At 46.7% G+C, this 12,231-nt stretch overlaps 1 protein-coding gene across 5 annotated transcripts in view; it reads left to right on the top strand.

The window, feature by feature from the left end:
* fhod1 (formin homology 2 domain containing 1) overlaps window positions 1-11,746 on the top strand; it is a 33,844-nt gene extending 22,098 nt beyond the window's left edge. For 4 of the 5 annotated variants that reach the window (XM_014969112.2, XM_014969111.2, XM_014969110.2 and 1 more), the window contains 10 exons: window positions 2,523-3,071; window positions 6,858-7,007; window positions 7,079-7,261; window positions 7,329-7,448; window positions 7,516-7,677; window positions 9,160-9,350; window positions 9,425-9,617; window positions 9,979-10,153; window positions 10,250-10,426; window positions 11,036-11,746. In XM_014969112.2, the coding sequence (XP_014824598.2) occupies window positions 2,523-3,071; window positions 6,858-7,007; window positions 7,079-7,261; window positions 7,329-7,448; window positions 7,516-7,677; window positions 9,160-9,350; window positions 9,425-9,617; window positions 9,979-10,153; window positions 10,250-10,426; window positions 11,036-11,121 (1,986 nt within the window). In that variant the 3' untranslated portion in view covers window positions 11,122-11,746. Of the gene's footprint in view, window positions 1-2,522; window positions 3,072-6,857; window positions 7,008-7,078; window positions 7,262-7,328; window positions 7,449-7,515; window positions 7,678-8,084; window positions 8,247-9,159; window positions 9,351-9,424; window positions 9,618-9,978; window positions 10,154-10,249; window positions 10,427-11,035 lie in introns of those variants that run through there. The other variant, XM_088004588.1, reaches the window with a different exon arrangement.
* The last annotated feature ends 485 nt before the right edge of the window (window positions 11,747-12,231 follow it).

Genomic DNA, 12,231 nt, shown 5'->3' with positions numbered 1-12,231 from the left:
TTTTTCCACCCATGGAGGCCACCATTTTTGTCAAGTTCACTTCGCTGCAGCAAACAGGAAGGGGCGGACGGACCGCTGTCAGTCTCAGACCTTATTTGGAAATGGGACCATTGAACTCCGGAAGTGAAGGGGGCGCTATTTCCTATATTATCCGCGGTCTCCAGTTTTTATTTTCTTTTAAAATCTGTGATATATTTTCACCTTTAGGAAGGAGTTTCACTCTCAGAATGTATTTGAACTTCTCTCTTTTATTTACTTCAGCTCAGCTCACAGTTTTTAGAAAATTCTGTAGTTTTCTGTGCACTTCTACTGCCTCTAGTGGCGTAGAGGCCACTAGAGGCATTACATTACTAATGTAATTACATTAGTAATGTAATTACATTACTAATGTAATTACATTACTAATGTAATTACATTACTAATGTAATTACATTACATTACATTAGTAATGTAATTACATTACTCCAATGTCCCTAACGTGCATTAGAGACACGTTAGGGACTAGGGCTGAAACGATTCCTCGAATGATTCGAGTACCTCGATTACTAAAATTCCTCGAGGAAAATTTACCTGCCTCGAAGCTTCGTTAATTTATGTTTTATTAGTTAGCGCACCGTGTTCCGGCCGGGACTTCATTTGCGTTGCGCGGAGCTCTCACTTCCGCCTCTGAGTTGTTGACAAAAGCTAAGTCTCAGCGGCATAAAGTCCAATCTTCAAGATTGGCCCGTGGGGATTTTATTGATTGATGATAATGCCCGACTTTTTATCGTTTTTGGGGAACCAATAAGCATCCTTAAAATGACTGGGGGAATGCCTGGAGTACGGCAGCATTTCTCCTCCGGGGCTGCTGGTTGAAAGCGAACGGCGGGAAGAGCGCTGAGGTGAGCGGATAGCCTGAACAGGGCGGGCGGCTGAGTAGCTGATGCTTACCGTGTAAATGTAGCTTTACCGACGAACCGCACAATAAATTTCATATCCCGGTCTGAAGAAACGGGTGGCGGAGCGCATCGTACATGGCTGGTAGATGAGTTTCTGAGTGTGACCAGTGAAGGTGTCGTAAATATCCCGTATTGCTTCCCCCCGTGTTCGTCCCCCGGTCTAACGGTTCGTCAGTCCGCTGGTCTATTTCCTCCCCTCCACCCCATGTTCGTTCATTCGCCCTCTCCTCCCACTCCAGGCGGCATTTCCCGTATTTTCAAACCCAAAGCGTGACAGGTTAGGTGGCAAGGTGAGTTTAATTAATCTATTAAACTCACTGAAGATGAATACATAAACTAAAAGCTGGATTGTAGACATTTTTTATAAGCATATTTGTGAGCCTGCCTCTTTATTATTAAATTCAATATAATTTCAGATTTTTCTATAACTTTTCTTCTGGTTAACTTAGAAAGTGAGCTATTATTGTTACAGGTTAGTTTTCTAAACTACAATAAAGCAACTGTTAGGGATGCTCAAATATGAAAAATTGGACTGATATTGATATCTGATAGTAACACCGGTATTATGCCAGATTTACCAATATTTCATTTTATAATTTTTTTTATCCGATTACTCGATTAATCGTAAGAATAATCGATAGATTACTCGATTACTAAAATATTCGTTTACAACAGCCCTATTAGGGACATTCAGAAAAATGTGTCAAACTAACCAATATGTTAATTACTACTCAGTAACGTCACAGAGGGTTTTACTGTCATAAAGGCTTGGAGGGAGAGAAGCCGACATGAGAAGGAGGGGGCACATAAAATACAGACTACACAGGAATGATGGCGGTCCGTGGAATTAATAATGAACATGTTTTGAGATATTTTTAGTCATAAGAATAATTGTGAATTTCAATATAAAATGTAATAAGTAAGAACAACAAATAGGACAGTTAGGAAACAGCTACTGATACCATTTAAAATGTTTTAGAATGACTGGACACATCTTCAGTAAATACTATCTGGGGGAGTTGTAGCCAAAATGTGGAAATGTTCAACACAGGAAATGATTGCAAGAATGTTAGAATCTCTACCAGCTGGTACAGAACATTTTTAATTTCCACCCGTTTTAAACATGAACATTTGGTCGGATCATCTGGGAAATGATGGGCAGGGCGAGTCCGACTGAAACCACCTGGATGTGGGTCAACATCTGAGGTTTATTGTGTCTCTGCAGCTCATTGCATTTGCAAGCAACTTTAGAAAAAAAAAGCTCAAAGTTGCTTATAAAAATCGGACTTGATGACAGAAACTCAAAATAGTTCCTGTTTTTCCGTCTCCTCCGTGCTTCATGTTGGACGATGGAGGAGACGAACGGCGGTCGCTCCTCAAGACGCCCAGAGGAAACGAAATTAATTACAAAAGAAAATAGTGATTTGGATGAGTAGCTTTAATCTGATCACGGTATTTGAAATGGAAACGCGTTTCTGAAGTCCGACCATAGGAGTGCCTTGCTGACATCACTGCCCAGGATGCATTGCTGTTTTGCTGTTCTGTGTGAGGAAGTGGGCTGACCGCGTGTCCGTCTCCCATCAGAAGCGTTTGGTCCGGCAGCAGAGCGGCGTGAGGGCGGAGCCTGCAGCGCGGCGCCAGGAGTCCATGAACTCAGTGGGTCCGACAGACGCCTGGGATCAGCTGCAGCCCAGCGGCGCCGACCTGAAGATCAAAGACCTGGACTTCACCGACCTGCTGGAGGACGAGGACATCGACGTCCTCGACATGGACACCAACTCCTCCTCTTCCTCCCATTTCTCAGGCGTCCCTCCTCCTCCGCCGCCGCCACCACCAGGAGGCGCCGCTCCCCCGCCGCCCCCTCCACCTCCCCTCCTGGGGGCCCCTCCTCCGCCTCCCCCCCCTCCGGGTGGCGTCCCCTTGGCTCCGCCCCCTCCAAGCGGCGGGCCGTCGGGCCTGGCGAAGAAGAAGACGGTGAAGCTGTTCTGGAAAGAGCTGAAGCAGGCGGAGAGCCAGCAGAAATGTCGCTTCGGCCGCGGGACGGTGTGGGCGTCGCTGGACAAGGTGGAGGTGGACACGGCGCGCCTGGAGACGCTGTTCGAGTCCAAGTCCAAGGAACTGCCGGTTGCCAAGGTTACCAGCTGACTCCTCTGTAAAGCATAGAGCGCGTCCCTACCCTGTCTCTATCAAGTCTCAAACGTCTCTCTAACGTGTCCCTAACGTGTCCCTAATGTGTCTCTAACGTGTCCCTATCGTGTCCCTAACGTGTCCCTAATGTGTCCCTAACGTGTCTCTAACGTGTCCCTAACGTGTCCCTAACGTGTCCCTATCGTGTCCCTAACGTGTCCCTAACGTGTCCCTATCGTGTCCATAACGTGTCTCTCTAACGTGTCCCTATCGTGTCTCTAACGTGTCCCTATCGTGTCCCTAACGTGTCCCTATCGTGTCCATAACGTGTCTCTCTAACGTGTCCCTATCGTGTCTCTAACGTGTCCCTATCGTGTCCATAACGTGTCTCTCTAACGTGTCCCTATTGTGTCCCTAATGTGTCTCTCTAACGTGTCTCTAACGTGTCCCTATTGTGTCCCTAATGTGTCTCTCTAACGTGTCTCTAACGTGTCCCTATCGTGTCCATAACGTGTCTCTCTAACGTGTCCCTATCGTGTCCCTAATGTGTCTCTCTAACGTGTCCCTATCGTGTCTCTAACGTGTCCCTATCGTGTCCATAACGTGTCTCTCTAACGTGTCCCTATTGTGTCCCTAATGTGTCTCTCTAACGTGTCCCTATCGTGTCTCTAACGTGTCCCTATCGTGTCCATAACGTGTCTCTCTAACGTGTCCCTATTGTGTCCCTAATGTGTCTCTCTAACGTGTCTCTAACGTGTCCCTAACGTGTCCCTATCGTGTCCCTAATGTGTCTCTCTAACGTGTCTCTAACGTGTCCCTAACGTGTCCCTATCGTGTCCCTATCGTGTCTCTCTAACGTGTCCCTATCGTGTCTCTCTAACATGTCCCTATCGTGTCCATAACGTGTCTCTCTAACGTGTCCCTAACGTGTCCCTATCGTGTCTCTCTAACATGTCCCTATCGTGTCTCTCTAACATGTCCCTATCGTGTCTCTCTAACATGTCCCTATCGTGTCTCTCTAACATGTCCCTATCGTGTCCCTAATGTGTCACTCTAACGTGTCCCTATCGTGTCCCTATCGTGTCTCTCTAACGTGTCCCTATCGTGTCTCTAACGTGTCCCTATCGTGTCCCTATCGTGTCTCTCTAACGTGTCCCTATCGTGTCTCTAACGTGTCCCTATCGTGTCCATAACGTGTGTCTCTAACGTGTCCCTATCGTGTCCCTAATGTGTCTCTCTAACGTGTCCCTATCGTGTCCCTATCGTGTCTCTAACATGTCTCTATCGTGTCTCTAACGTGTCCCTAACGTGTCTCTAACATGTCCCTAACGTGTCCCTAATGTGTCCCTAATGTGTCTCTAACACGTGTCTGGCAGCAACTGTATCGATGGCAGCTCTTCTTCTTCTTCTTCTTCTTCTTCTTCTATTCAGTGTTTGTAGCTTGTAGCTCCTGCTACTAGTAGCTTCGCCGCATCAGTTCAGCGTCTCACCGGCTGATGACGTTGCTGTGATTCACTTTGTCTGGTATTTTTGTACACATGTTTTTTTCAGTTCTGTGATCATGTCAAAGTAGCAACTTATATTAAGTGTTTTATACTTATACTTAATGCTGCACATTTTCATGGAAGGACAACAGAAAATCACCCTTATAAACATGTAATTACTAAAATCATGATACCCTGACTGTGTATCCCTCTGAAAAATGAACCATTTAAATAAAGAAATCCCTCCATGGTGACACCACGACAGAGAGCCTTCATTTTAACACCGGAGCTGTAAGCAGTCCGGTATGAAACGGGGTGATAGAACAACACAGCACTTTTAAATTTCAATAATCAGAATGCAGAAATTGTTTCCGTTGTTTAAAAAGGTTTATGTCAGTCTGCCTTTTCCCCATCGATACGCTTCCCGACCGCCCTGCACCTTAAGGGGTTAAAAAAAAAGACGTACACATCGCGCAAAACTCTGAAACAGGAGAAGCGGGACATAAAACGGAGCGACGAACTAGATGTGAATTATGGCATAAAAACAGAGAATCTGACGGTGAACAGTGAAAAATCAACACATGATGTGAAACATGACGATTAGGAGGCGCAGCAGGTGATGAGTGAAGATTAATGATGGTCAATAAACGATAAAATAAATGTAGCAACAGAAAAGAGACTAAAGTGGACATAGCAATAAACCAGGAGAGGATAATAATAATCAAATGAAACTAAATGGAAATGAATGAAGAAGAAAATGCAAGAATAAACTAAGAAACTAAAGTAAATACAGAGGAATGAACTGGTATGGCAAGACCTTTCGATCAATAATTAATACAGAGACTGTATGGCAAGAATAAACAGACACTATTTCCAGATAAAAGGTAAAATAATATTGTTGAAGTGCCATGGGTTTGTTGAGACCACATCTAGTACCGAGAATAAATATATGTTACAGATCATAACAGTAAAGAACTGATCACTTATTTATGTTTTAATTAGATTTGATATATTTATTTCTTCAATATTATTTTTCATATCAGTGTTAATGTGATGAGGCTGACGACTCCATGACACTTTCAGTTTGACTCATTAGGATTGAGCTATGATTAATGTAGTTACAGTTCTATCCATGTTTTAATGCTGCAGAGCTCAGTCGGTTTGCAAATAGTCCAAAGTTTAAACTGGCATGTTGTTCATCTTTTATCTGGTCATTTTGTGCAGATTTAACAACTAGAAAATGGCACAAAATAAGAATATTTTGTCCGCTCTGATTGGCTGCTGTCAGGCCTACAGATTTTAACTTGAATGTTCATTGCATTTTTCATAGACGCCTGTGAAAATAATTTCTATTCTCAGGGCTTTTTTGTTTTCTGGGAAATTATTTTTTATAAATACAGAAACAAGCATAAAAATCAAAACATCAACAATAGTGACAGTAATATTAATAATAAAATAATAATCAGTGCAAAGTAGCCTGCAAATTCTTTGGTGGGGGCGGTGAGGGACCTGGATGAAGGCTAGGGGGCGCTGGCCCAAAAAAGGTTGAGAAACACTGGATTAAACAGAGGAGCCGGAAGTTTATCTTGAGGAAATAAATAAAGGTGCACAAGTTAATCAGACCATAACATGCGCAGTGCGCTGCGGCTCCACCGCTGCAAAGAATTAAACTTAACTCACCCTGTGGTTTTAACAAATGGAGCGGAAGACGTTACCGTCCCGCACCCAGAAGGAGAGCGGCGCTCAGGAGCGCGGCAGACGTAACATTTGTCTGTTTGGGGGAAGAGAAACCAAGCAAAAAATAAAATAAAATAAATCCTTGTAAAAGCGCCGCACAGGGTTAAAAAAAATAGTTCAACTGATCGGTTTGGTTCAGGCAGATCCAACTGTCCAATGAACCACCGCAGATTTCTCTGCAGATGCGACCAGGAGGAATTTGTGAAGCTGAGTTCAGACCCCAGCAGGGGAAGTGCTGGTAATTTAAGTGGAGTCTTTTAATTTAATTTATTATAAGTTGTTGGGGCAACAGTCAGTGGTTTTTGTCACAACAGAGAAAAAGTTAGATGTATTTATCTGCTTTATGTATGATGGAGTCTGGATTCACGGTTCAAATGGGTGAATATTAACTAAACCGCATAAAAATGCTGCTAAATAGCCGATGTTAATGTGATGATAACTTGACGGGTAAAAATAGAACATGACCAATTTTTTCTTTTTAAACTGTCGGTCAAAATGACGGAGAACAAAAACGTCTAGCGCGACCTCTGCTCTAACGTGTCCCTATTGTGTCTCTAACGTGTCTCTGCAGAAGGGACCAGAACCCAAGAAGTCTCTGGTTCTGGACCCAAAGCGGAGCAACGCCATCAACATCGGCCTGACCGTCCTTCCTGCTGTCCATGTCATCAAGAACGCCATCCTGAGCTTTGATGAGTACGCCATCAGCAAGGAGGGGGTAGAGGTACGCAGCCAGACCGGTGTTCTGACCCATTTGGGCCGGTCTGGACCTCACGGCCTCTCTGTTGTGAGCAGAAGATCCTGACGATGATCCCGACTGAGGAGGAGAAGCAGAAGATCCAGGAGGCCCAGCTGGCGAACCCCGACCTCCCGCTGGGAACCGCAGAGCAGTTCCTGCTCACCCTGGCCTCCATCAGTGCCCTGAACCCCCGCCTGCAGCTCTGGGCCTTCAAGCTCAACTACGAGGTTCTGGAGAAGGTGAGCGCACGGCTCCGGTTCCGCGTCTGGTTCCACCGGCCCGCTGACGCGCTGTTGCCCCCTGCAGGAGATCGCGGAGCCTCTGTTCGACCTGAAGCTGGGCATGGAGCAGCTGGCGTCCAATCAGACGTTCAGGAGGATCCTCGCCACGCTGCTCGCCATCGGCAACTTCCTCAACAGCTCCAATGTAAGAAATATCCCAGAAACATCCCAGTTGCTCCCAGTCTCACCAGTGCGGCTCTTCTCTGATCCAGGCCAAAGGCTTTGAGCTGAGTTACCTGGAGAAGGTGGTGGAGGTGAAGGACACCGTCCACCGCCACTCACTGCTGCACCACACCTGCAGCCTGCTGGAGGACAATTACCCACAATCCTCTGACGTCTACTCCGAGATCCCCGCCATCACCCGCTCCGCCAAGGTACGCCTCACCTGTCCCGTTGTCCTGTCTTAACCTGTTCACATCCATTCACGTCACAGCTCGTTATGGTGCCGCAGCTCGTTATGGTGCCACCAGTGGTGGAGAAAGTACTCAAAAAATGTACTCAAGTAAAAGTAAAAGTACCACATTAACATTTGTACTTAAGTAAAAGTAAAAAAGTACTGGCTTTTAAAAATACTTAAGTATTAAAAGTAAAAGTACTTGCTGAATGCATTACCTAATCCCTATTATAATATCATTAAGTGAACAGATCATATTTACTTTTAATACATCAGAAATGTGCCATTTTAATGAACAATGCCACAGATAAAGCAGCTTTTTATTATGTTTACTCTCTGTAACATAGTTTAGACTTAGATATGTGATTCTATGCATCATAATTTCAGGGATGGAAACATCTGGTCTCCTGTCCTAACATAGCATGAACGTAAAGAAGGTGGGTGGGGGAGGACATGCAACCAGGAGCCAGTAGCAGAGTGTAGTCAAGACCACCGAACCCCAGACCAAGTCAAGACCAGCACCCTGCGCTACGTGACACAAAAAAATAAGTTTTACCTTCAAAATTGCTTCTCAAATTGATCTGAAAACTCCACATTCACATAAAACACCTAGATATTAAATATTTAGAGCTGAAATAAATTTAATCAGTAAAGATCTGTCCAGAAGAATCGGATCGTTCCTGAATGTCATATCACTATATTGCACTTTGGTCACAGCGTTGTTCCATATAAGCAACACCTCAGTCAACACCTCCACACAATAATTCAGCGCATGAGTGACAACTTTTTTCATCCAGATGCAACATGTGTCTCAGTACAGCTAGCTTTGCTAGCATCACGTCCACAGATCTTACCTTTCTTTAAGCTTTCCTTCCAAGTGACGCTAAAAGTTGGACTAAGTTCCACCGTCTGTGGAAGCGAAGCTCTGCTGGTTTTACATGTCGCCATATCTTATGATTTATGCAGCTATTATATTACTGACGATCAGACAGACGTCTTCTCCCGCTCAGAGGAAACCACTGCGCATGTCTGGAGCTCCGCGTGCGAGTTAAGGTGGAGGCGATGGGTGACAACAGACACTAAGTCACGTTATTGCTCGGATTTTACGGCGCCACCTTAAAACCCTGAACGTCACATTTTAACGGACAAAAAGAGCAACGCGACTTGGATGTAACGAGTAACGGGACAGTTTAGTAGAAATGTAGTGAAGTAGAAAGTACAGATACTTACTGTAAAATGTAGTGGAGTAAAAGTAGAGTACCCATTATTAAATCTACTTAAGTAAAGTACAGATACACGAAAACTGTACTTAAGTACAGTAACGAAGTACTTCGTTACTTCCCACCACTGGGTGCCGCAGCTCGTCTTGGTGCCGCAGCTCGTCTTGATGCCGCAGCTCGTCTTGATGCCGCAGCTCGTCTTGATGCCGCAGCTCGTCTTCATGTCTCCTGTTTTGCTCCAGGTGGATTTTGACCTGTTGGCAGAGAATCTGGTCCAGCTGGAGAGGCGCTGCAAGGCATCATGGGAGAACCTGAAGCTGGTGGCCAAGCATGAGAGCAAGGCAGTGCTGAAGAACAAGATGACTGAGTTCCTCAGGGACTGCACCCAGAGGATCAAGATCCTGAAGGTCGTCCACAGGAGAGTCATCAACAGGTAGGGGGCGGAGCCCCAACCTGTCCATTCCTGGACATGGCGTGGACAGGTGTGGACTGACGTGTCCCCTGCAGGTTCCACTCCTTCCTGCTGTTCCTGGGTCAGCCGTCCTTCTCCGTCCGAGACATGAAGGTCACCAGCTTCTGCCGCATCATCAGCGAGTTCGCTCTGGAGTACCGCACCACTCGCGAGCGCGTCCTCACCATCAGACGCAAACGCACTATCAAGAGGGAGCGGAACAAGACCCGGGGCATGCTGATCACTGAGGTAACGCTCTGGGGTCAGAGGTCAGGGGTCAGGAGGCAGTTCTGCTCAATTTGATCCACAGCAGCTGAATCAGCACTGCCTGTTCCTACAGTGGAGATACAGCAGGGGGCGCTGCTGCACAGAAATACCTGAAACCAGTGATGCAGCAGAAGAAAAGTTTTTAAACACCCTAGATTTGACAAAAATATTGATTAGAAATTAAAGTTTATTGATGTTTGAGAATTACTTAGAGTTCTCAACTAGTTAATGTTTATTTTCCATGTTTTATTTTTCATAAAAACCGTCTGAACTTCCTGGGAATGATCTCGGATCGTTTCAGTCAGACGATGTTTCAAACCTCATCTTCTCTTATTTCCCTCAGACGGAAAAGTTTTCGGGCGTTCCTGTTCAGGATAGCATCTCGCCTGTCTCCATGGCAACAGATCCGGGCTCTGATCAGGAGGAGGAGCATGAAACCATGACGAGCCTGCTGACCAGCAGCTGCAGCAGCCTGACCATTCATCCTGCAGGCCCGCGCCGCTCCAGAGCCGTCCGGAGTAAGAACCACAGAACCCTGGCCTGGTTCTGGTTCTGGGTCTGGGTCTGGTTCGAGTCCAGTCAGGACCGGTTAATGTTCTGGTTCTGCTGCTTAGGTAACCGCTCGGCGAGTCCATCCACTCTGACTGCTGCTAGGGACGACGGAACCAACTCTCAGGACGACGCCACTGATGACATCATGGATCGACTGGTGAAGTCTGTGACCCGGAACCCGTCAAACAGAACTGCCAGCCCAAAGACCCGCAAACGGTCCCGACTCAACAGAAAGTCCAGTGAGTCCAGACGCTCCCGGGTTCTCTGAGGTTCTGCTGAGGCCCGACGGAATCACTTCCCTTACCATCATTAGCTGAAGCTAACGCTAAAGCCATATTTAGCTGAATCTAAATCTAAAGCCATCTTTAGGTGGAGCTAATACTAATGCTACAGCAACATGCTGTGCGGTAAAGCTCGTTGGCATTGCGACTGGATGTCTAGTGCAGCGCTGGAACCTTCTTCTGGGTCAGTCCGGTTCTGGGTGTTTGGAACCAAACAGCAGTTCTGTTTCCCAAACAGCCAGTATCAGGCCGGCTCCTCAGCCCTGTTTTCACTTCCTGACTAAAACCCCGCTGAGCGGATTAGCGTTGGCGCGTCCGTCTGCTGGAAGTCCCCAACCCTCACGTCAAAACGCTGCAGCGCCTCCATGGGAGGCCATGTTGGAGTAACGGCCAGCAGAACCTCTCCCTGGTTCTGGTTTTCTGGTCCGGAGGAGTTTCTCCTCCAGCTGAGGATTCATGAAGTCCAGCAGCTGAAATGACCTCTGACCTGTTGGGTATATTGTTCATGTGATGGAGATGAAAACGTTATTTTTCTGAGTTCTGATCCGTTTTCTCTGTGTGCTGCAGTGCGGAGGACCCTGAAGGGTGGATTGGACCAGGAGGCGGTCCAGGCTCTGGGTCTGCAGCCCAGCAAGACGGGAGACAGAGTCTGACCCCGCGCTGACCTCCTGACTTTCTGCTGCTCCAGCGTTTATCTCCTTATCTGTTTACAAATTAACCTTTAGCGCAGCAACAGCAGCTCAGACTGCGGATCAGAACCAGAACCAGAACTGATCTGTTTGCTGTTCCCACCAGACCTGGACTTACCTGCTGCCTCGTTGGTTCTGATCCAGAAAGTCCTGCAGGTGGATGCCCAGAAGAACTCGGATCAGAACAAACTGCCTGAGATGAACCCCAGAACCACCTGCAGCTTCTAGAAGCTTCAGTTTGCTGTAAATTAGCCAAGGTTCTGCTCAGGTTCTGGACCTGCTGCTGGTTCTGGACTCTCACCTCCACAGCATTCTTGTTAATCTGGTACCAAGCAGTGCGACTGCTCACCTGCCACCAGGTGTGTTGGTGTGATGTCACTGGGTTCTGGTGTGATGTCACTGGGTTCTGGTGTGATGTCACTGGGTTCTGGTGTGATGTCACTGGGTTCTGGTGTGATGTCACTGGGTTCTGGTGTGATGTCACTGGGTTCTGGTGTGATGTCACTGGGTTCTGGTGTGATGTCACTGGGTTCTCAGATGTGAGGCTGAATGTTTTTCTCCTGTTAATAAAGATTTTCAATAAATCTGATGTTCTGGTTCTGGTTCTGGTTCTTCCACTTGTAGAACCTGAGCTGGGTTCCTCCAGTTGGAACTCGAGGGAACCTGTTGGTCTGGTTCTGGGTTTCGGTTCTTCTCTGACCCAACTCAGTCTCTCCAGCAGCAGAACAGGAAGTGGGTCCATCAGTACTTCCTGTTTGTCTGTTTCAACTTCCTTTGACTAAAACTGAGCAGCTCAGCAGAACCGTGGTTCTGTAAAGTTACACGGCCAAAACCTTCAGTCCAAGTTTCTGAGGAACTTTGCAAACGATTCTGCAGCAGAGCGAGGAGCATCCAACCGCATCCAACCAGCCGTCCAACCGCATCCAACCAACCATCCAACCAACCATCCAACCGCATCCAACCAACCATCCAACCGCATCCAACCAGCCGTCCAACCGCATCCAACCAACCATCCAACCGCATCCAACCAGCCGTCCAACCGCATCCAACCAACCATCCAACCGCATCCAACCG

The sequence above is a fragment of the Poecilia mexicana genome, unplaced genomic scaffold (assembly GCF_051168715.1).
Source record: "Poecilia mexicana isolate PSO_F unplaced genomic scaffold, ASM5116871v1 scaffold_3, whole genome shotgun sequence".
Classification (NCBI taxonomy): Eukaryota; Metazoa; Chordata; class Actinopteri; order Cyprinodontiformes; family Poeciliidae; genus Poecilia; species Poecilia mexicana.
The sequence above is the reverse complement of the archived record's forward strand: the minus strand, read 5'-3'. Positions and strand labels throughout refer to the sequence as shown.